Source organism: Aphelocoma coerulescens, chromosome 8 (assembly GCF_041296385.1).
Source record: "Aphelocoma coerulescens isolate FSJ_1873_10779 chromosome 8, UR_Acoe_1.0, whole genome shotgun sequence".
Taxonomy (NCBI): Eukaryota; Metazoa; Chordata; class Aves; order Passeriformes; family Corvidae; genus Aphelocoma; species Aphelocoma coerulescens.
Genome location: NC_091022.1, coordinates 27,300,401 through 27,322,492, shown reverse-complemented (window position 1 = coordinate 27,322,492; position 22,092 = coordinate 27,300,401). Strand labels below are relative to the sequence as shown.

Below are 22,092 nucleotides of genomic sequence, written 5' to 3'. Positions count from 1 at the left end.
GTCCCCTCTGCTTGGCTCCCTCAGCCGTGTGGGATAAGGAACTGAACCATCTTTACAAGTAGCCCTGCAAAACAGGAGAAGCTGTAGGAGGATTTATTCTTAACTGGGATCTCTCTGTTCTCTGAACCAGCTCTCTGCAGGGTCCTCAGGGCTGACATGACTGGGGAGTGCTTGGAGCAGGACCTGAGACAACAGGTGGGGAAGAGAAAGGGAGGGGAGGAGAACCAGGAGAAAGGTCTGCAGTTTCCTGGCTTTGGGATTTAAGTGCAAGTTCAGGGGCAGCCCTGTGAACACTTCCAACCCGAGTGCTGGTGGAGCACAGCTTCAGTAATTATCTGCTGTCAGAGGGATAATCAGAAATTTTATAAAGTCCTTTCAGTTTCACTCTATTCACTAAAGGGTAAAGGGAAAAGTCAAATTTAAGCAAGGGGATGGAGTTTTCTTTAAAATTTTTGTGCTCTGACTGCCTCTGGTGATTCAAGGCACTGACCTGCAGCATCTTCAGCCAGCACAGAGGCCAGCAAGGGTTGTGCTTCTATGACAACAGCCCCACGTTCTGGGCAAAGTATCATTTGATCTTATTGTCTGTCTTGTGCTTCTAACAAAGCTGCTCGAGCTGGCCACATTCTGTAATTGCTTTTTCAGCTGAGATCTGAAAGTCACATTTGTAGCCAGGTACAATTCTGATTAGAGCAATCTAGGAGGGTTAATAGAGGCAGCAGTGCTTCAGTTAAAAGATCAGCTTGGAGTGTGTGGATGAATTCTGGGAAACCAGGGGTAGAAGGAAGATACTGATTCCTATATGATTAGTGGAATACATCTTTGTTAAAGGTCTGTGTCTGAATCTTTAAAAGACCAGGCTTCAAGTGATGAGGGTTTCTCACTATTTCAAGCCTGTGTGAATAGAATGGAGAAGTAGAGATTTAATTTTTTTTTTCTTCTTGAGCAAGTGCACAAGTGTTCTCAATGGCATTTGTGGAGATGATAATGTGTATGGGGAAGATAAATTACTCAAATAGAATTTTCTGTCGTCCAGTGTAGTGATGGTGCAAATCAACTAATTACCTGATTCATAATTTTGGCAGCTGAGCCAAAGTAAGATTTCTAAGGCTAAGGAGGCAGTGAGTGCATTGGCCTGAGTCTGTCAACAGAAGTTAGTCAGATGTTGAATTCTTCATTTTAGAAATTCCTGCTATGAACCACAAAACATGGGTAGAAGAGCTGTTTTCTGATACACTAATGAGAAGAAAATTTGTTCTTGTGTTTTCTTGAGTGCTTCCAAATGACTGTGGAGTCTGACTGAAGAGCAGCTGAAGTTCAGAAGAGAGTGTATCAGAATTGTGCTGTATCCTACAGAGAAATACTTGTGGGAAGATTTTATTGCATTCGGTGCAGCTGCTCACTATTGAGCTACTGATGAATTTCTTCAGGAACTGCCCTTGTGAATACAATCTGTGAACAAAATGCTGCACCAACCCTTCTCTGTGTGAGAAAGTTGCATATGTTTAATCAGAGATAAACTGTTGTGCTTAGTGTACTGAAGTTTAAACTGGGTTGCTTTTGGTTTGTTTCCCCCCTGCTGGGAATTTAAGTTAAATTGTCATCCTTATTTAAACTGCCTTGGGACATCATTTTGGTTTATAGTTGTGAATTTTGAGCCATTTGTTTTGGTTTTGTTTGGGTTGTTGTTGTTGCTGGTTTTCTTCAGTGTATGGGTGAAGTCCTGTGCATAGGTGAGACTTGCTAAGAAGGGAAGTATTTGGGCATGTGCTGAGAGTAGGCATTGGAGGGAGTTTTGTTCCCAAAGGTGCCTATGAACTTGAGTTGAGGAGAAAATTAACTTACTTCTGTGGATGCTGGGTGAAGGAGAGACTTCTGTCACAGCTCAGTGCCTTCTGATTCTGCACACGAGTAGCCCAGGCCCTGGTTTGGATGAATAGCTGCTGGTTAGACCTGTGCTGTCATTGCTCCAGTTTGCCAACCCTGTGACTGGTTCTAAGGAGCCAGGACCTTCACTTATTTGATGTGTGGTAGTTTCAAACAGCATGAGAGATTAAAAGTGTGGTATATCTGTTAAAAGGTAAAGTTTCTTTTTCCTTCTCTATAGTAATTTGGTCTGTGTAGTTGTGTTCTGTACAGAGATGAAGAGTCAGAGCCTTGCCTCCTCCCACCAAGTGCCTGAGCTGCACATAATGCAACAGCCAGGGCTGCTCATGGCCCTTGATAATTCATATTCTGCTGTTGGTTTTTTTTGTTTCTCAATCTAAAAGGGATAATTTATCCATTCCAAATGCTGCCTGCACGCCCACTGAGCTCTCACATTTTTATACAGTGCTGTTTATTCCAATTGGAGTCTTGAGAGTAGATAGGTATTGGATGGATTCAAAGTTTCCAGCTGAAATTCTTTTTTTTTCATCTTTTCCATTGCCTTTTTTTTTTTTCTTCTGTGAATGTTGAGGATGGAACTTTTCTAAGGATAAAATGGTGGTGATGCATGCACTAGAAGTGTAGATTTTCCATAGAAGTCATAAAAGCAGTTATTTAGGCTTATTTACCTTGGAAGCTGCTTGATGAGGTGCATGGTTGGATGCACTGTCAAAGACTTTAATTCTTGGTTGCAGTTTATTGGAGCAACAGAAGTGGCACCCTGCCGCTGGAGTAAAGAATGCTGTTTCCCCATGAGTATTTGAACAGTCTGCAATAGCCATCTGTTACTCTGTTAAACACAAAGCAGTGCAACAGGTGTACTTCTTGGGTTTGGAAATCTTACCAGCATGAGTGAACAATAAACATTTAAAGCCAGGATTTAAAAGAAGATTTCAAAGTGTGCTCCTCTTTATTCAGCAGATATAGTGATTATGACATTAGAAAGTAGAGAGATAACCTAAACATACGGTACACAGTTAAGGAAAACAAATGCTGAACTGCTCTTAAATCTGACTTTTTCCATGTTTGTGATTTTCTTAGATGGCTTCGGTAACAGATGCCAGGTTCAGGCAGAAAGATACTTCAGACCAAAATTTTGATTACATGTTCAAGCTCCTGATCATTGGCAACAGCAGCGTGGGTAAAACATCCTTCCTCTTCAGATACGCCGATGACACCTTCACGCCAGCCTTCGTGAGTACAGTGGGAATTGACTTCAAGGTGAAAACAGTTTACAGGAATGACAAGAGGGTGAAGCTGCAGATTTGGGTAAGTGCCAACATTTTCAAAAATGCTTTAGATTAATCCCAGCAAAGGTATGATGGTAAAAAATAGCTTGTTTGGAGGTGGATTTTTTGATTGATGTAGATTTTGATTGCACAGAAGTTCTATATGGCTCACCTTTGTGTCCCTGCAGTAAACTGAGTGAGTTCTCTTTGTGTTACTGTTTTGCTCAGCTGATGAGGGTCCTGATGTGGTCTAAGCAGCTGATCTACATTTGAGTGAACTCTATGCACAACTCACACTATCATTTTATGTCCTCTTTATAAGATACTTTAATTTCCTGTAACTCGTGTACCTGCTCAGCAGCACATTTCTACTCAATTTCTGCCCCATCTAAGAGCTTAGTCTTCTAATTGATCTACATACACTTGATTTATAATTATTCTTTAATAATTGCATCTAAATGTAAAATTACAGTCATCACATCTGGGTTTTTTACTTATTGTGGTGATCTTGAATAGTGATAATCTAAAATGAGGTGCTTTTTTTTGTACTACAACTACATGATTCATTTTCCGTGTTGCTGGGTACAAGGTACAACAAATTATTTAATAAAAGATCCTTTTTGTGTTGTAAAATCCTGACATTGAAACTAAGGTAGGTCACTTGACATGAAACTGATTTAATTGAGGGTTTTGGCAATAAAAATGTTTTTACTTCAGGCTCTATAAGCAACTAAAGGTGATTTCCATTTAGTTGGTCTTTCTGAATTTTGGAACGTGAAATTTTCTAAGAAGTTGCGTAAAAGCAAGATGAAAAACAGCAGAGAATGTTAGGGTTTTTTTCAAAGATGCTGTGATTAAAGTGAATTAAGCAATAATCTTAATTAAATCTGTTAGAGGGCTTTGGGGCAAAAAGGGCTTCAATAACCTTAAACTTCTTAAGAAAAGAGATGTCAGGTGGATTCCTCAGAGGGTGCTATCTACAGGACCTGGAATACTGGAGTTGCCAATAACACTGTTGATTTAACAGTTATTTTTAATAAAAGGTACTCCTAAGTTTTGGACAGTTTCCAGAGTAAATTGTGCTCTTCTCTTCTCTCTTTTTGCATGGCTCCCTGACATGAGTCATGATTCAAGGACCTTAACAAAAGTACTGTGTACCTCTGTCAAAACCACAGTATTTGAATGTGTGTGTCTCCTGCCTGTCCTGGGATTATATTTGTAATTTCAATGTGTTCTCCAGGGTACATGTAGTAATAGTGGGGTCCACTAGCATACCAAAACCGTGGGTTCCTTTGTGTACGAAGGAAGAGTTTCATACCAACCTGTCTTCCAATTGCTTTTTAAAATTTTTGTTGAGTTTCTGAGAGTGTGAGACTCTGTGGCTCCATTGAACTCTGCTCTGACTTACAATTTTCCAGTTATGTTGACATTTTTTAAAATTACGCTTCCCTTAAGCTTGGCATTAAGCCTTATCTGAATCAGGTTTAATGTGAAACTAAGTGAAGAAGGAGAAGGTACAAGTGTTTGACTTAACCACTTCAAATGTTTTTCTAAAATCCAGAGAAAAACACTTCTAGCAACTTCTGATGGTCTCTTCTCCACAGACCCAGGGTTTTTCAGTTCAGGGGTGCTTGTGGAGTTTTGAAGTGAGCACAGCTGTGGCAGACTGGAGGTGCTCAAGGGCTGTGCCAAATAACCTTGTTCTGTGTTCTGCAAATCTCAAGGTGAGAGGGAAGTTATTATTGCTGTGCTGTGATCCAGAGAGATCTGTGATCAGTGGGACTTTCTTTACATTGCCTGTTGCCTGTGTTGAACAGAAGAACAGGATATTTGGGTGCAGGACCCCATCTGCAAAGAGTTCCTTGTGTTGTCTTAAAACTCAGAAAAATCCACACTGTTTCAAGGGCCGAGCAGCTGCATGTAAAGACTGACAGCTGTGTCAGTAAATGTCTCTCTGGCCTGACTCATGGTTTTGTTTCTCCAGCCGAAGTTGATGAGCATTTTAAAGCCAGAGATCTTGCATTTGTGTTTGTGCTGAGTGTGAGGAAGTCTGTATTTTGTGAATCAGGATTTGACAAGCCGTCACATGGAACGATCAGAAGAGAGTGCTCCTCTGTTTGATTTTGGTGTCATTAGTGGGCCTCTGGCTTTGTTGACATTAACGCCTCAATCACCCAAATTGATATTTTAATAATCAGTTGTGCCTGTGACTAGGGAGTCTGGGAAACGATCTGCTTTGAAAAGACTTGAAAGGAATATCTCTTTAGCTTGAGAGGAATGGGACATAGCAAATATATTAATGATGTTTTTAAGGTAGATTGACAGACTGCTGTTGCATATGGAAACAGTAAAATGGCCCGTAGAGGGGTTTATGAAATAATGTTTTGTAGGCTTTTTTTTCCCTTTCTTTAAAGGACTCCAAGATCAGTTGTCTGTTTTAATTTCAAATATTTTCTGTCTTGTTTAGGAATGGTGGTGTTGTGTTAATAGAATAAATTAACTTTATTGAGAACATTAATTTTGTAGTTGGATGAGGCTTAGTAATTTGGTATCTAATTAAAAACATTATTTACATAAATGTATTCATATATCATATAGATATTTACATATCTACATAAATGCAATTCTTGGATTAGATTTTTTTATGCCACTGCCATCTGTAATAATACTTTCATATAAAGCATCTTCCTTACAATTGGTTTGTGAGGAGCCAATTTAATAATATCTCTCTGCATTTCTTGACCCAACAGTTTTGTATTCCCAGAGTTGCTAATTACTGTTTACTGGAGGAAAGCTATTATATTTTCAGCTAGGTATGGTTTTTGTTACAAATAAATCTCAAAGGTAACATTATTATATTCCTACCAAATGCAAACCGTTAATACTTAAGGCAGGGTTCAGGTTGCCTAGCAGCTAGAGAGGGCCACTTTGTCCAGATCCAGATGGAAGCAGGGTGAATGAATAAAAGTGATTTCAGTTTTAGGTAAGAGCAAGGGAAGATTTCTTTTTCTCCCTTCTGTGCATTTGTGTGTCTATTGCTGGTAAGGAATAATGGTGGTGAAAATGACAGCAGAACTCCTGAGCAATGTGACGTTGAGGGGAGCTGCTGAGGGGCAGCCTCTGGCCCTTTGTGCTGGCCCAGTCTGGGTTCATTACGTGAACTCTGCACAGTCACATAAATTAACTGATGGAAAATCATTGGCAGGGTTTGGCCCCAAACACTTGCACACCAGCCAGTACATACTTTGTGTGAGGAATTTGATTATATTTCCATTATACTTTTGTGCAGCACCCTATACAAGGGACTCTAATTTCTGTTGCATGTACCATACATAACACACAAACACTGATGTGATTAATAATAAACATAACTAAATGCAGGGTTTGGCAGCTGATGTTACAGTTGAAACTACTTTCAACCCCCCTTGTAAAAAGCAAATAGGGATTAAATTTAACTTCAGGTTAAAAGGCAGAAAGACTGTGATGTTCAGACAGAGGCAGCATATTTAGACTGAAGTATGATTTTTCTTTTAAGGAGCTGTTTATCAGAATTAAACTACTAGGATGAAGGTTTTTCCTTCTCATTAACAGAAATGTCTCCATGGCTTAACTGCTGAAACCTGTTGGGGTATGAGATTAGCTATATTGGATGTCTGAAACACGTGTTACAGCTCTCAGGCACAGCTGGGGAGAGGGTAGGAAGCAACATTGCTCTGTGTTTTTTGGATCTTTAAAAATGGAAATATGACAACTGCTAATTATATTGAGTGTCAGTTCCCACTACAAAACAGAAAAGTGTAAACCAAAATAACCCCCTTGCTGTGTAGCTGTCCAGAAGGCAAATACACAGTGTTTTTAAAAGCTTTTTGTATCAGGCATTGCCTGGATGACAGGATGATCTTGAGCAGCTCGTCCCTTAGGGAAGGGATTCAAAGAAGTAACACTGGCAACTGAGTTCTTTTTTTGTTTTTTAAATTTATTTTTTTTATTTACAGGAGGTAAAATTAGAACACCATCATATTTGATTGTAAATTTTAATGCTAATTGCACACTTAACCAAAAGCTAATTATGCATTTCAGATGAGAGAATCATCTATTCCCAAGGCATCCCCTTCCTGTCACGGTTTTGCTAAGTTCCTTTCAAACACTGACTTCAGGCTTGAATGCTTGCACAAAAGTTGTTTCTAAAAAAAAGAGCTAATAAGGTTCAGTAATTTAATGTATAGATGTGATAGTGATTGGTGTCTCTAAAACACTAATGGGCCTGATTCTGCTTTTGTAGACTCACAGTTGTGAAATCCTCTGATTTGCTGTTTAGATGAAGAACTAAAATGGAGAAATTCATGATAGTGAAAAGAACAGGTTGATCCTTGTAATTTGCAGCATTAAGGACTTATTGAGTCCCAGGAATGAAAATCATTGTGGGTGAGTGGATGTAAAGCACTGCTTCTCATGCTAAAATACAATGCAGAATATTTGACTGGAGAAGAGATGTAATAACAGTGTCTGTAATTCAATTCCAAGGTCTTGGTTATATCTCAAGTAATAATACTTCTGCTTTGAGTAGAACTTGGTGCTCATGCCACTCTGAATGGGCTTTAAGATTAGGGTTGCAAGGGTGATACAAAGGAGAGAAATAAAATCTTGACAAATAAGGCCCTGAGTGGTTAGTTACCCCACTCACTATTGAATTTATTGAACAGCCTAAGCTTGCTGAGCAGGACATTGCTGTGTTTGCAGTTAAACAGTTGACATGGAGGGTTTATTTCTGTTTATAGTTAATCACCTCAATCCCATTGTTATCTCATTATAACTCTGCATTACAGTGAAGGCCAAATTCAACTTCAGTCTAAGCTGATACCACTGGAGTTATCCCTGCTGACAATATTGGATTTGCTTTCACTGCAGGTGTAGTATCTCTTTTTGTGCTCCATCTTTGCAGAGCTGCTGGGCCCTTGGAGGCCTTGTTTTGTCATTTCAGTGAAATGAAACATGTTGTGTTCAGAGGTGCCAGGCTGTATCCAGGGGCAGTGTCGAGTGTGTGCGTTAGCTGATAAAGAGCTGTTGGTAGTGCAAAGGTTTGGACCTTTCCTACAGAAAAAATGGACCAATGTTGAATGTTTGTCAAGTAGAGGAAAAGCTGTATGTGGGAAATTTCAAGGGAAATTATTCAGTTGATGTAGTGAGGCAGTTAAGCTTCGAGAGGACAAGTGAGTTGCTGGCCTCGTGATGTTTTGCATTTAATGCTTTTTTACCAGAAATTCAGAGTAGATATTTTGTAGTCAGTTCTCATAAGGTCTTTAGACTCATGTGCCTCGAAACCTTTTCCTGTTGTCATTTTCTTAGCAGAATCACCCTTACTATGATTTTCTTTCACAATGTTATCTTCTGCATAATGACTGGGTATATTCTATATTTAAATATGCTTGGTTGCACTGTGATCAGTTATGAGATAATACTGTGGGTGGAATTTATGAGTTCTCATAGTATTTGTCTCAAGTGAGCACGTACTTAAACTGTGTCCCATTTGGTCAAATGAGAAAATATAACTACTGTGCTTACTCGCATTTATAACTTTCATGCATTGTGTTGTCTACCGCAGTGTCATGTTTATGCAACACTTGAGTATCTGAATGGCTGATTTTAGAACTAAAAAAGGGAATCCAAGCCCCCCAAAGTGTTTTTCAGATGTGAGAAATTGTACCCTATAGCACAACTGGAGTACTGGAGCAGGAATTTAGCAGTGTGAACTTTGTGATTTATTTTCTGTTGTCCAGCTGTTCAACATCATCCTGATTCATTAAACAGCATGAACTGAGCTCCCAGAGATAAGCACCGATTTTCTGTATGCTGTTGCGGTGGAGGCATTGGACTCTGCAGACAGAAGGAAACACTGGTGAGAAGTACCAGAAACTGGACAAAAAAGCAGCACATTCCTGCAGTGTGGAGAGCTGGGAGGCCTATGGTTTGCTGGTTAGGTTCTCCTGTCTCCAGAACAACAATGTTTACCAGGAGACACTGGTCTCAGCCCAGATTTCTGGTGAGCTGTTCTGGCTGCCCAGCAAATAACTAATGAGAGTGACAAAGTAGGAAGCATAAATCCTGTTTGGGTGAGATGTATCTTCCAATAGCAGCTTAGCACCTTGCATTTTATGGCCAGGGGCCACTGCAACCCAAAGGTGTACCCTAAGTATCCATCCCAGTGTATCCTTCTCTGCTTCTGCCACAGTGTGGGTTTGCAGCGTTGCTAAGGTCTTCCTCCATCCAAATGGAGCTGCCAGTCCCAAGTGTCTTGCTCAGCTCACACATGGCATCCTGTGCTTCTGTTGGGCATGTGCATCTTGTTTGAAAATTCCTCCAGTATTGCCAGTTCTGCTTTGCATCTATTTCTGTGCTAATCAGATACTCATTGCTTTGCTACTAATGTGTGTTAGAAACTAAAACACGAGGTGGCAGGAGCGTTTGAAACCGGGGAGGAGCAGGTGTAAGTGCAGCAGATAAACACACTGTGTTATGAGCTGCTGTGCTTCATTAACTGAAGTACCTTCATGTGATATATGAATCAAGTGATTAAACTTTGTGTAGTACTCAAAGAAGGCTTGATGGTGGTATTTTCTCGGCCAGATTCTGGCTGGTTTGTTGCTCTGATAAACCAATCCAGACATCTGCAGCAGTGCTGGAGGGTGAAGTCCTGGCAAGAGAGTGGCGTGTGTGGATCCCTGTGTGCACGTATGCTACCAGGTTTTACTGTGCCTCTGCTTTCCTTGTAGCCAGAGCAATAAAACAGAACATACAGGGGATACAGGGGATCTGTGCATAGGATGTTTATGAGGCAGAACACTCACCCTACTGCTGGTTTTGCTTTTGCATGTGCTTATTCAAAGATTCACCTGCTGCTTCCCCTCTGTGGGTCCCTCAGTCGACACTGATGCTGTGGCAGTTGTGAAGTTGCTGTGTGTTCCAGTGCCATGGTAACTGCATCCTGCTCTGCTGGCTGCCAGCGGGCACCGAGCCTGCCCAGTTGTGAAAGGAAGCAAGTGCTCCGAGTGCCGAATTGTGGTAGACTGGCATGAGTCAGCTTTGATAAGTCCATGTGAAGTCCTTTACCAATGACTGCAAGGCTCTTTTTTTTGAGAGGGAAGAAAGAGAAATAACTCCCATCAAATGTGTTTTGGATTTTTTTTTTAAACTCTAAAAGGCTAAAAAATGTGTTTCCATTGGAATTACCACCAAGTGCTAAATTGCTTTCTTGCTCTGCAGTTTAACCTCATGCTGTACACATTTCTGTAAGGCTGTGCCACTTTTCCCATCATTTTCTCTTGTCTCTGTGTTGTGCACCCTGGCTTGCTCTTGGAGAGGTCAGAGAGTACTTTTGTAAGCACTTTTGCACTAACTGCAAGGAGAGTTCTTGCAGAGTACTCTCATAACAACATTTGAAATCATGGAGTTGTGCCTAAGAGTGAGCAAGTAGAGCTGGGGAAAAGAGAGGAAGTCTTGTTTGCTTTTTGGAGACAAAATACTCTGACTGTGATAAAGCACACAGGTGCATCAATGAATTACATGGAATAATAACACTGAAAATTTACAGCCAAGCAAGGGTGATTAAGGAATTTCTTATGTGATGGACTGTAACCTTTATGGTTTTCTTACCCTCTCTTGGCCCTTGCTGGGTTGCAGAACCACCAGCTCTGTGAGGGCTGGTACCTACAGCAGTGTAGTGAGACATGGAGGGGAGGTTGTCTGAAAGAAGGGAGGTTGTGCTCAGTGCAGCATGATGGGGGCTTGCAGCAAGCCTGGCTTAGCTAAAGCACAGCTCCAGGCTGACTCTGCTGTGCCCCCTCCAACTCGGGAGTTCTGCCTCTGGCAGGTGAGGGGCTGTGCAGGCAACTCCACTGTGCAGTGCTGGTATGTCCCAAAGGGAGCGATAGAGTGCAGTGAAAACTGGGGTAAAACTTGTGTAAAATCAAAGCAGGACCATGAAAAGAAAAACCCCAGTGCCCTTAATGATTGCATTAATTACAGTGGAAAGCATCACCCCAAAGAGCAGTGCTATAAACCCTGGCTTGCAAGCAGTAAGGAGTGGCCTGGAGCAGCAATCCCAGGAGGGTTTGAGGGGTGAAATTGCTGTCGCAGAAATGTTGCCCTGTGTGAACCCCAAGTGGATTCCAGCATTCCTGGGAGATGATTGGTAGCTGGACTTCCTGAGATGTGGAAGGGGTATGCATTTGGCAAAGCTCTTCAGCCTAGTACACCCTTCCTCACCAAACCCTCTCCCTAGGTTGTTTTCCTAAGTGTGAGAGTGAAGCACAGAAGGGACTTGAATGGGTTGGCTGATTATGGGAACTCAGAGCTCCAGATGAGCAGTACTTCTGTATTGATGCTCATTCTGACTGTTGTGATGTAATCATGTAACTGCTGCAAATCCATACCTGTGTAAAGCTCCTTATCCTAGCTAAAATGGATCTTCTCTTTTATAAGAATGCCCTTCATCTTGAAAATAGCATGCAGGAAAAGTCACCACTGCAAAGATACTAAATGAAGTGAATTTGTGAGAACTGCTTAGTCCTTCTTGAATTTTTGGGGGTTGGAAGTGTAAAATTAATGATTTCCTTCCACTTGTGCTGGTTAATGATTTTAGAGAAAAGCAAACTCTTTCAAGGGAAGAATTTGCATAAAGTCCTTCTCTGTGATGTACTTTCTGCTGTTCTGAGTTGCACATGCCCTGCTCCACAGTAGCATGTTCAAAGCTGTGGCCATTGTTCTGAAATCTTGGACATGTCTGAAATTACTTCAGTTTTTCTGCTAAAATTCTGATATAAATATATATAGGAGCTACTTATATTCAAGAGACTGCGAGAAATCTAAAGGGAACAAATTCAGTAAAAATCCACCACTGTCATGGCAAAACTGTGATTTCAGTAATCTTTCACCTAAATCTGGAAGTGGTCTTGGTGTACAGGATATTTACTGCTTTAACACAAATTTCACCTGAGTCAGAGGAACTTGCAGAATCTGACTGTAAGTTGGATACAACAGCACCTTTGCATCAGTGCAATGTTGGTTCAAAGTGATTTGTCAGTTCTCCCATCTGCAGCAGGGGCTGTGGGATTCCTCCCTTGCCCGCCTGGCTGGGAGACCAGGAAGCAGTTGCATGTCAAAACCTGATGTTGCTAAGTGATGGCAAGGTAGCCACCTGCCTTAGCATTTACAAACCCCCAGTGCTCAAACAGAAGGAAATTAATAGCTTTATTTGCCATTAACTACATGCAAGGTGTTTATTCACTTTGGTCCTGAAAGTATGAAACATGTGCATCCCTTTTACTCCAGCTGGAATCTTCAGAGTTTTAAAGTCCCTGGAATGGCAGCTGTTTATTCTTCCTGAGAATGCATCCTCCAAGTAATGTTGTATTGCCCTATAATTGTGAGAGACAGTGCAGTCAGTTTGATGATTAAAATACCACAGGCTTTAAAAAACAAACCAACAACCCAACCAAAAACCCAACACAAAATCAAACTGCTTTTTATCAACTAATACAAAGGCAGAGAAGAGGTGGTATTTGTTTTGTTGGTTAAAATGTCAGAATCCATGCAATAGCCCTCTTTATCTTTTCTCTCCTTTTTCTTTTTTTAAACTGCAGTCTATGTGGCCAAGAAGCATTGTAGCATTGATTTCTTTTCTTACTGTATTTTTTTCTCAAGGAAGCTGAGAATAAATCCGGACTATCATATTTGCTAGCTATTCTGGGACTGTTGTCAGGAAATAGGAGATCTTTCACTTCTTGTCTGCTTATTTTATGGATATTTAAAAAAAATTGATAAAGGTTATTAATTGTCCTCATGCCACAGGTGAGTCATGTGTGTTTTGCTAAAATCTGTCTGCTCAATAAAGTACTTGTTCAAAATAATCTCTCAAAGTGAGATGCTGAGTGACTTTTGCAGCCATGACTCATTGGATCTTCATTTTTAAAATGAAAAGATTCCCAAGACATGTTAATTTTAAGATCTCATCTATTAAATTCTTGATTAATAACAATAAGAGTATTAGTTTGAGGCTTGAGGGATTCATATAACCAGTGTTCTCTATTCAGAAAAGGAGGGATAGTTCATTTTTTCACAGAGAAGGACTTGGCAAAGACCCAGGTTTGGAGCTAGAACCCCTCAGCTGAGAGAACGGAAGCTTTCCAGTAGTTGTCTCCCCGTGAGGTGCAATCAGAAATCCAACTCCCCAACTGCATGGACTTCCCTTCATCCAGAGGGTGTGGAGCACCTTTGTGTGTGCAGAGGAAGGGTCAGGGATAATCAGGAATGAAATCTGTACTGGTATCAGTGATTATTTCCTTCTCCTCAAAAATGAGCTCTTCCCGAGTTTTACAGTTCTGCCCAGCACAGACAGCCCTTCGATGAATTCGAATTTGAATGGGAGCAGCTTCCAGCAGGGCCTTCTGACCCCAGAGAAGCTCTCCCAGAGTCAGGATTGTGCCCTGTGTAAAGAAGTGCCCTGTCTTGGGAGGCTTGGTGCCTCAGCTTTGGCGATCCCAAAGTGCTCCCACAAGTGGCTGCAAAATCCTGTAAGTTTAACTTTGCTCTTATGACTGATCTCTTCATTTACTCTGAGTAATGAATGGAACAGAATATTGTGTTTCTTTGTTCTATTGAGCAATGAAAGAGAAAATTGTGCTTCCTTTACTAAACAACCATTGCCAAAAATAGCACCTGACTATATTTTATCTGTCTCTTTTTCCTTACTATTATTTTACTACACTAAATGCAATCTTTTTTTTTTCCCTTTGGATTTCTTTCCATCTTTGTGCCCTGAAGCTGCAAACAGCAAATTTTGTGAGTCATATAAATGTTCTGAGACATCAAATTAAGTAGAAACTGGAGAATGAGTTCTCAAAAGGTTGTGAATGCTGCTGACGTCAATCTCAGATTGAAATAAGAAAGAAGATATGGCTGGCAGATCCTGTGAGCAGGACTGTAAGCACACTTATGCTAATTCTGTTGTTGGAGGAGAAATTGTGTTTTTATAAATGAAGGTAATAGTCCCAACTGAAGACTTAACAGGCATTCATCTTAGTAACTAGATGATCTTGAGCTTTCATACTTTATGCTGAAATTTGCCTTCAGCAGATTCAAACGAAATTGCATGGGAGTGACTAAAATGAATGGCAGCATGCTTTCTGCTTTTTCAGCTTGTAATATAATTCAGTTTTCCAGCTCTGCTTCTGCAGAATTCCTCCTTCAAAGTGACATTGCAAAGTATGGGACTTTTTAATGAACGGGGGACTATGAACCTATTTAGAGATTTTTCTTGATTGTCTCTGGCAGAGAACAGAATTTTGAAAGTAGCAGGAGTCATGAAAGTCAATATGTCTTATGAATTATTTTGATAACATGAAACATTTATCTTGTAGAAAGCGGTTAGTAATACTGTTTTTGAAGTTAAATTCATGCAGATTGCATATCCATATTGATTTGATGGTGCTATTGAAAGTTTCTATAGGTGTGGTGAGAAGAGTGCAAGAAATGACTAAAGGAACGGGATGCTTTTTTTGTGGAAACTACAGGGAAGTTATTTGCTGTTAGCTTATCAGTGCAGACTGTTTTTATGTGTATGCATGTTTTGCCTTTATGAGTGCAGCAGTTCAAAACTGTCAGATAACTGATGTACTTGTTGACTACTTTATTCTACCTCCATTCAGATGGTTCACTGGAAGCCTGCATCCAATTGTTAATTAATAGTGCTGCAGTGATCACTCTGAGTCTAGATGTGTTTAACCAAAGGTATGTTTGCGGTGGTGAAATAGGAGGTGAAGATGTTTAGCCCTTTGTCAAATCAAAAGCTGTCTTTTGGAAAGGATCTTACAGCAGCAGATACAATAGTGCCAGGTTCAGAGAGACCAAAGTGAATTGAAGTGAGCCCAGAGGTATTGAAGGAGCAAGGTAATGTGATTGCTGGTTAACTGGATCAGGGCAGCAGTGGGAATGCCTCCATCAGGTATCTGTATTGCTGTGCACAGGTGCCTTCCTGATGCTGTGAAGAACTTCTGACAGATTTCTGTGGGAAGTCAGTTTTTGGATTGGTGGCATGGCAGGTACCTGTGTATGAAATACTGCAGTCAAGGCCAGTATGAAAATAAACAAGGAATATCCCTTCAAATTTAGAGATTAAATACAGACTGGATTTACCTGCAGGTAGCCAGCAGGAGCTCAGTGGGAAAGTAATGAAGTGGGATTGTCTAGCTGGGTACTCAGTGCGAAATGTGCTTTTTTTTTGAAGCTGAGGAGAGCACAGGGGAAGAAATTCTGGCTCTTGAAGACTGTGCACACTGTTCTGTGAACAGAAATAACAAAGAACAGCAACCCCAGGGGCTGGTGCTGCTGCCAGCTGCAGTGGACACCAGAGTGAGCCTGTCCCAGGGCTCAGGCTTCAGTCTCAGGCTCCTTCTGGAAGGGGGACCAAACCCCATCAATTTGCAGTCCTTTTTTTGCCATAGATCCTTGGTCACCATTGAAAGGGAGAAGCAGGCAGTGATGACAAATAATATGGCTGAAAATGTACCAGCCACTGAGATAAGAGATAACATGTCTGATGTATGTGATGACAGTAGAATTTTAAGGCTTCTGACCAAAAATGATCAGAGATCATCTGGTAGTCACAGTGTAGACAACAGTGAGGGAGGGACCTGTGAGGGATGAGGTCCTTTAAATTACACGTACAGGGTTAAGAAAAAGTTTTAAATTGAGAGTCTGGGGCAGGGGAAGGGGGGAAGGGTCTGTGGGGTTTGCCTGATTCTGCTTGGAGGAGGAAGAGAGGTTTTAGTGTTTCAGTTATACAGGAATATTTTAGTATTGCAAAGGTAGTCCACCACAAGCTGGTTTACAGGCAATTGGCGCCTAAGTTAGGAAAGTGTTTTCCTGTTGGTAAAGTTTTACATAATTATACTTCTCTGCAATTTTGGATCTATTGCAGAAACATTTCTGATTGCTGTTTGGATCAGAAGCTTGTGCTGTTCAGGACAGGATGCTGAAACACTTCAGTGGCTAATCTGAGCTGGCATGGTGATTTCTTTACCCTGTGGTGATTTCTTTACCCCCTGATGATTCCTCTACCCTATGGTGAATGAGCACAGACAGAGAAGCATTTCTGTTTCCCGAAACTTCCTGTTTCTGATTAACCAGCATAAAAGTTACTATCTGCTGAATTGATGCTTATCAGAATTCCTAAACAACTCTTCTGCTTCCAGCAGTGACACTCGATTATGTTTCTCACTCCTAAGCCTCTTAGAGGTTTAGCATTTATGAATCCCCTCTAATGCTTTGCTTGACACATTTGGTTAGGCATATGACAGTGATCAGCTGAGAGAAAAACAAGTCATCTCATCAAGTACAAATTGAGGCTTCTGGTAAGGAGAGTGGAGAGGCAAGCACAGGTTTCCTGCTGTTTGAAGTCAGAATAGAACAGGGCTGTTAAAATAACTGTAATACATTTAAAATAAAAACAGGCTGTGTGTGCACTTCCCAGCCAGCTTCAGACAGTCCACCACAGCTGGTTTTGTGAGCAGCTGTAGGAGGGAGGCTGATGACTGGGTGCACTGAAGGGAGGTGGTTCAGCTCTCACCTGGTGCCTCAGGGTGCTGAGCATGCGGAGGGTGTGTCATCTTGCACTAGAAGGGCTGCCCACCCAGTGCCTCCTGGAATGCAAAGTAGGTGGTCTAGTGGGGAGGAGGCAGCCCTGGTGCTGATTGGGGTGGTGGCTCCTGCAGCCCCTTGGTTCTTGCTCGCTCCTGATCCTCCTGCACAGAGACACTTCAGCAGTGGCTGGAGGAGGTGCTGCTCAGCCAGCCTGGGTAACCTTTCAGCAGTGGCTTGACGATGAAGGCTCCTAAGCATTCCTGTAATACCAATGATGTTAAAAAGTAGTTGGTATTGTAAGCAGGTGCATTCCAGCTCGGCATACCTTGACAATTTGACAGCAGCCAGATGTTTAACTAGGTGGAGTAAGCGATGACTCTAAATACCATCATATAAATCTTGCAAATGGTACCAACAGCTGAGCCTCTGGGTATGCCTGGTGAATAGTGATTTCTCAGAGGTCCTGTTTGATCAGAGAGTGAGCTCTTCTTTTAACCCTTGATTGGACCCCACAGAGACAGCTGGTATTGTGATGCATCACTAGTGACTAATTTCAACAAGTCAGTTAATTGATCCTTTGGAGCTACACAAGGCTGGTTGAAAATAGTTAAATGTTGTTTTAATGGAAATTGTCCTAATGTTGCTGTGAAATGGAGCTGCAGAAAGAAGCTTCCTACAGCTGCACAGTCTTGCTTTGGTATACATTTCAGCCAGCATATGGTATGCATTTTAACTGAACACATGGAGAACTAATTTGATTTGAGTTGATTGATTTTGATTACTGACATGAGGATATGCTAATGAGAAACAATCCAGCATGTCTAAAAGATGGTTTCAATTTCTAGCACAGCTGATACATAGTGTTTGTATCATATGCATGAAAAGTACAGGAAAAAATGTTGTCTATTTTGAAATTTTTCTCAGTGGTTACTCCGTGGTGAACAGGAGGAGACACATTATTCTGATGGCAGCTTGACAACACATTCTTCTGTCGGTACAAATTAGGACTGATTGAATATATCCAGCTAGGACAGGTGTTGTTTCTGCATCAGGAAATGGGCAATACTGGTAGCTGTAAAAATCCCCAAACCATTTTTCAGGAAAACTTCTGCTGTGGATCAGATCAGTTTCAGAAGGAGGTTGTTCACTAGAGGTGTATGAGGTCCAGGAGACCAGCTCAGACCAATGTCTTTGAAACTGGTTTGTTAGTTTTTAATTTACTGGAGCCTGTTCAGTTTAGATGTTTGTGTACATGTTGCTTAGGGAGAAAAAAAGCATAATATCATAGTGGAGGATTTTCAGAGAAGGTGGATCATTGGATGCAATATCTCAAACCTGAGGCTAAATACTTTTGCTTGTGAGCATTCCGTTATAGGTAGGAAGCCTACCACACAACTTGTGTGGATATAAACCAGCCAAGGTATGAAGTGCTGCTCTTTGAAGTATTTATTCCTTGATGTATTTATTCTTCCTGTGCTCTCAAAAAGTCATATCAACTTATGTAGATTGGAATCCTGCAAATGCTGAACAAACATGCATCACTCTAAATATACAGCTTAGAACAACCAGCTCCACTGGTCTTACCCTCATGAATATGGATTGAAATAAAAATCTTTCCAAGTGGTCACTAAATGAAGCTGGGTCATAGCAAGTCAGCTGCTCTCCGTATGGGACACTTAGAATCATAGAGTTGGTTAGGCTGGAAAAAACCTCTAAGATGGAGTCCAACTGTTTACCCAGCACTGCCAAGCCCACCACTAACCCATCTCCCCAGCTGCCACATCCACTTGTCTTTTAAGTACCTCCAGGGCTGGTGACTCCACCACTTCTGTGGGCAGCCTCTTCCAATGCCTGACCACCCTTCAGTGAAGAAATCTTTCCTAATACCCAGTTTCAACCTCTGCTGGTGCAACTTGAAGCCATTTTGAAGTCCTGTCACTTTTTACCAGGAGCAGAGCCTGATCCCCACTTCAGGGAGTTGTAGAGAGTGACAAGGTCCTCTCCAAGTCTCCTCCCCAGGCTGAACATGCCCATCTCCCTCAACTACTCCTCATCACTTGTGCCCCAGACCCTTCCCCATCTCCATTGCTCTTCTCCAGACATGACTGATGTCTAAGCACAAGAGTGATTTCCACCTAGCCAAAAATACCCACTTCATCAAGGAGGTAGAAAATCTTATTTATATAAGAACATTAAATGATAATCCACCACATAGTAATTGATAGCAACTGATCTGAGTGACTTATGCAAATAATCACTATAGACACAGCTGCTGCAGGAGGAGAAAAAAGAGTGGGATGCTTTACAGCCATCTCTGCATGACGTCTCTCATACAGCACTTGAGTAATCACACTGTGTGCAGCTACCAAGGTGAGCCATATAAATAACATTTATTTAAGTAGACAGGAGCCTCCTGTATCAAACCTGAGCTGGAGGAGGGGAGCTCTGCTTCTTTTCCCCCTGTTCTAAGGTTCTGCAGTGGGGTCCAACTTTCTGCCTGAGCACAAAACTGTTGCTCAGGGGAAAAAAAATTGCAGGTAAGATAAGCCCACAAATGTCAGAGCTGCAATTGCTTTGTCCCAGAGCAGCTCCAAGGTGATCACAGTGCTTGTTGCACTGTTGGCAGCACAGCTGGCATTAGTGCCAGTGAGGCTGCTTTGGGACTCTGGAGTTCTCTCACCTTTAGACACTGTGATGTGTGAGAGGAGGAGATGGCACTCCTGGGAAGCAGAAGGTCCCACTGACATATGACATGTTTCTCTGTTGCCAAATGGGGTGTTCTCCTTGGGCACACAGCGGCACAACCTGGCTTTTCTGCTTTTGCTGTATGTTTTGCAGGAGTGATTCATGGGATGTGAGCACAGTTGCTAAGATCAGGAAGAGGTTTGCTGGTATTTAATCTGTTCCTGTCAAGCAGCAGGGTGTTATCTCCCGGTTGTAGCAGATGACAGCCTTGATATGTCCATGAGGCAGTTTGTATATGATATTTGGAAGGTATAGCTTGTCAGTTAACACCTGTCTTCATTCAGGTGGGTAAGCAGATGGGCAGTAAAGGCAAAGGAAGTTTACTCTAAATACGAACCCCTGAAACCTAATTCTCTGTGGCCAAAACAATCTGTATTTCATTGTGATACCTCCAGTCTGTATTTCAGTGTAGATGAATAGCTACCTTCAGGCTGGTGTTCCTCTCCTCTCTCCTCCTCTCTCCTCTCCTCTCCTCTCCTCTCTCCTCCTCTCTCCTCTCCTCTCCTCTCTCCTCCTCTCTCCTCTCCTCTCTCCTCCTCTCCTCTCCTCTCTCCTCCTCTCCTCTCCTCTCCTCTCCTCTCCTCTCCTCTCCTCTCCTCTCCTCTCCTCTCCTCTCCTCTCCTCTCCTCTCCTCTCCTCTCCTCTCCTCTCCTCTCCTCTCCTCTCCTCTCCTCTCCTCTCCTCTCCTCTCCTCTCCTCTCCTCTCCTCTCCTCTCCTCTCCTCTCCTCTCCTCTCCTCTCCTCTCCTCTCCTCTCCTCTCCTCTCCTCTCCTCTCCTCTCCTCTCCTCTCCTCTCCTCTCCTCTCCTCTCCTCTCCTCTCCTCTCCTCTCCTCTCCTCTCCTCTCCTCTCCTCTCCTCTCCTCTCCTCTCCTCTCCTCTCCTCTCCTCTCCTCTCCTCTCCTCTCCTCTCCTCTCCTCTCCTCTCCTCTCCTCTCCTCTCCTCTCCTCTCCTCTCCTCTCCTCTCCTCTCCTCTCCTCTCCTCTCCTCTCCTCTCCTCTCCTCTCCTCGTAATTACATAATTACAATTATGTAATTGAGAGGAAAATATTTGCTAGTCAAAGGTTAGTGAAGAGAGAAGTTTCTCACAAAGACTCAGCAGGACTCCTAAAAGGCCCTGGCGTTGTGCCCTTGTCTTCCTTGCTTTAACAACCTGTGATGAGCTTTCTCTCCTCATTTTCTGGGCTGCCCCTCCAGCACTGTCCATCTGGAGTGACAGGAGCCTGCTCTGTAATTGACAGGGTTTGTCACTGTTGAGCAAGTGAAGAAATGGAAGATCAGCAGCCTATCTCAGCTGAGCTCAGAAAAACCTGGAAAACTCCAGCTCCTGTACCTGGGATCAAAATCTGGATCAGATGCTCTGTCTGAAGTTACATTGGAAAACTGTGCCCAGAAATTATTTCATTTTCAAATTTTGGGAACTACAGTGAATTATGAATAACAAGCTGGTGACTCCTGTGAACAAAGAAATACTGAAAAATCTTCTGCTGGTTTATTGCAGCTTCCCACAGAAAAGGATGAATGAATTTGCAGCAGGGAAAGTACAAGTCTGTGTTAAAGTATTCAATTTTGTGTTGAAAACATGAAGCTGGAAGGAACAATGGTATCCTGGTATCTTGTGATCTTAATCTTTCTTACAAGATTGTAAAACTGTTTACCCTGGCAGTATCAAGTTAATATAGCACATTCTTTCTGAATTTCTTGTTTTCCCTTTTATTACAACAATGTGTTTGCAAACTCTCTGATGTTATATACTGCTATTGAAGCCTTGTGATCCCTTCAGCAAAAGAAAGAAGCTAATTAAAAGTATTTTTACTACTGTGCCTAGTTGATTTTTTTCCTTCAGTTGTTCACTCTTTGTTTTAACAATCCTATTAGCACCTGAAAATTCTGACCTAAGCATAGTCTAACTGGGATACAATGTGAAGCCTGTGATTGCCTTTCTCTTTTTATTAGAATATTTCATTAATTGTATTTCCATCCATTCCCCCTGGAATCTGAGTATGTCTGAGAAACGGCTTTTCAGTAACCATGTGGATACAGAGGTGGTGACAACTCTGCTCCTCCAGAGTGTGGTTATAATTCTCAGTGCAGTCTGTGCACTAAACTCTGCATTACCATGCTATGAAATTGTTCAACATTCAGATGATGTCACAAGCTGACAGAATGGAAAAGCTCCAAGAGGAGGATGCTGCTGCATGCTAGAAACATATGTCACACAGCATCAAATCCTGACTTGAGTCTCTTGGATGCATGAAGCAAATGCATCTGTGTCTTTGAATGTCTTCAGCTTTACCAGATTTCTTCACAACTCTGCGGCTGCCGAGTTTGGCCAAATCCTTGGAAGTGACAGACGAAACCCTACACAAAGATGTAAAAACCAAATAAACAAAAACTCCAACAACCAAAAAACCCCAACCCATCAGTAGATGCAGAGGTCTATGATTACCAAATTAAATAACTAATTGAAGAGTTTTCCCTCTCTATTAAAAATTTAAATCATGAAATGGGTACAAGTCCTAGACCCAGTTAGATCAACAGGAGTTCTTTGGTCTGAG

The 22,092-nt window shown here is 41.8% G+C and overlaps 1 protein-coding gene across 5 annotated transcripts in view; it reads left to right on the top strand.

Annotated features, from left to right (window-relative positions):
- Positions 1-22,092, top strand: part of RAB3B (RAB3B, member RAS oncogene family) — a 51,006-nt gene that overhangs the window by 7,389 nt on the left and 21,525 nt on the right. For 4 of the 5 annotated variants that reach the window (XM_069023406.1, XM_069023403.1, XM_069023404.1 and 1 more), the window contains one exon: positions 2,968-3,195. In XM_069023406.1, the coding sequence (XP_068879507.1) occupies positions 2,968-3,195 (228 nt within the window). Of the gene's footprint in view, positions 1-750; positions 832-2,967; positions 3,196-22,092 lie in introns of those variants that run through there. The other variant, XM_069023407.1, reaches the window with a different exon arrangement.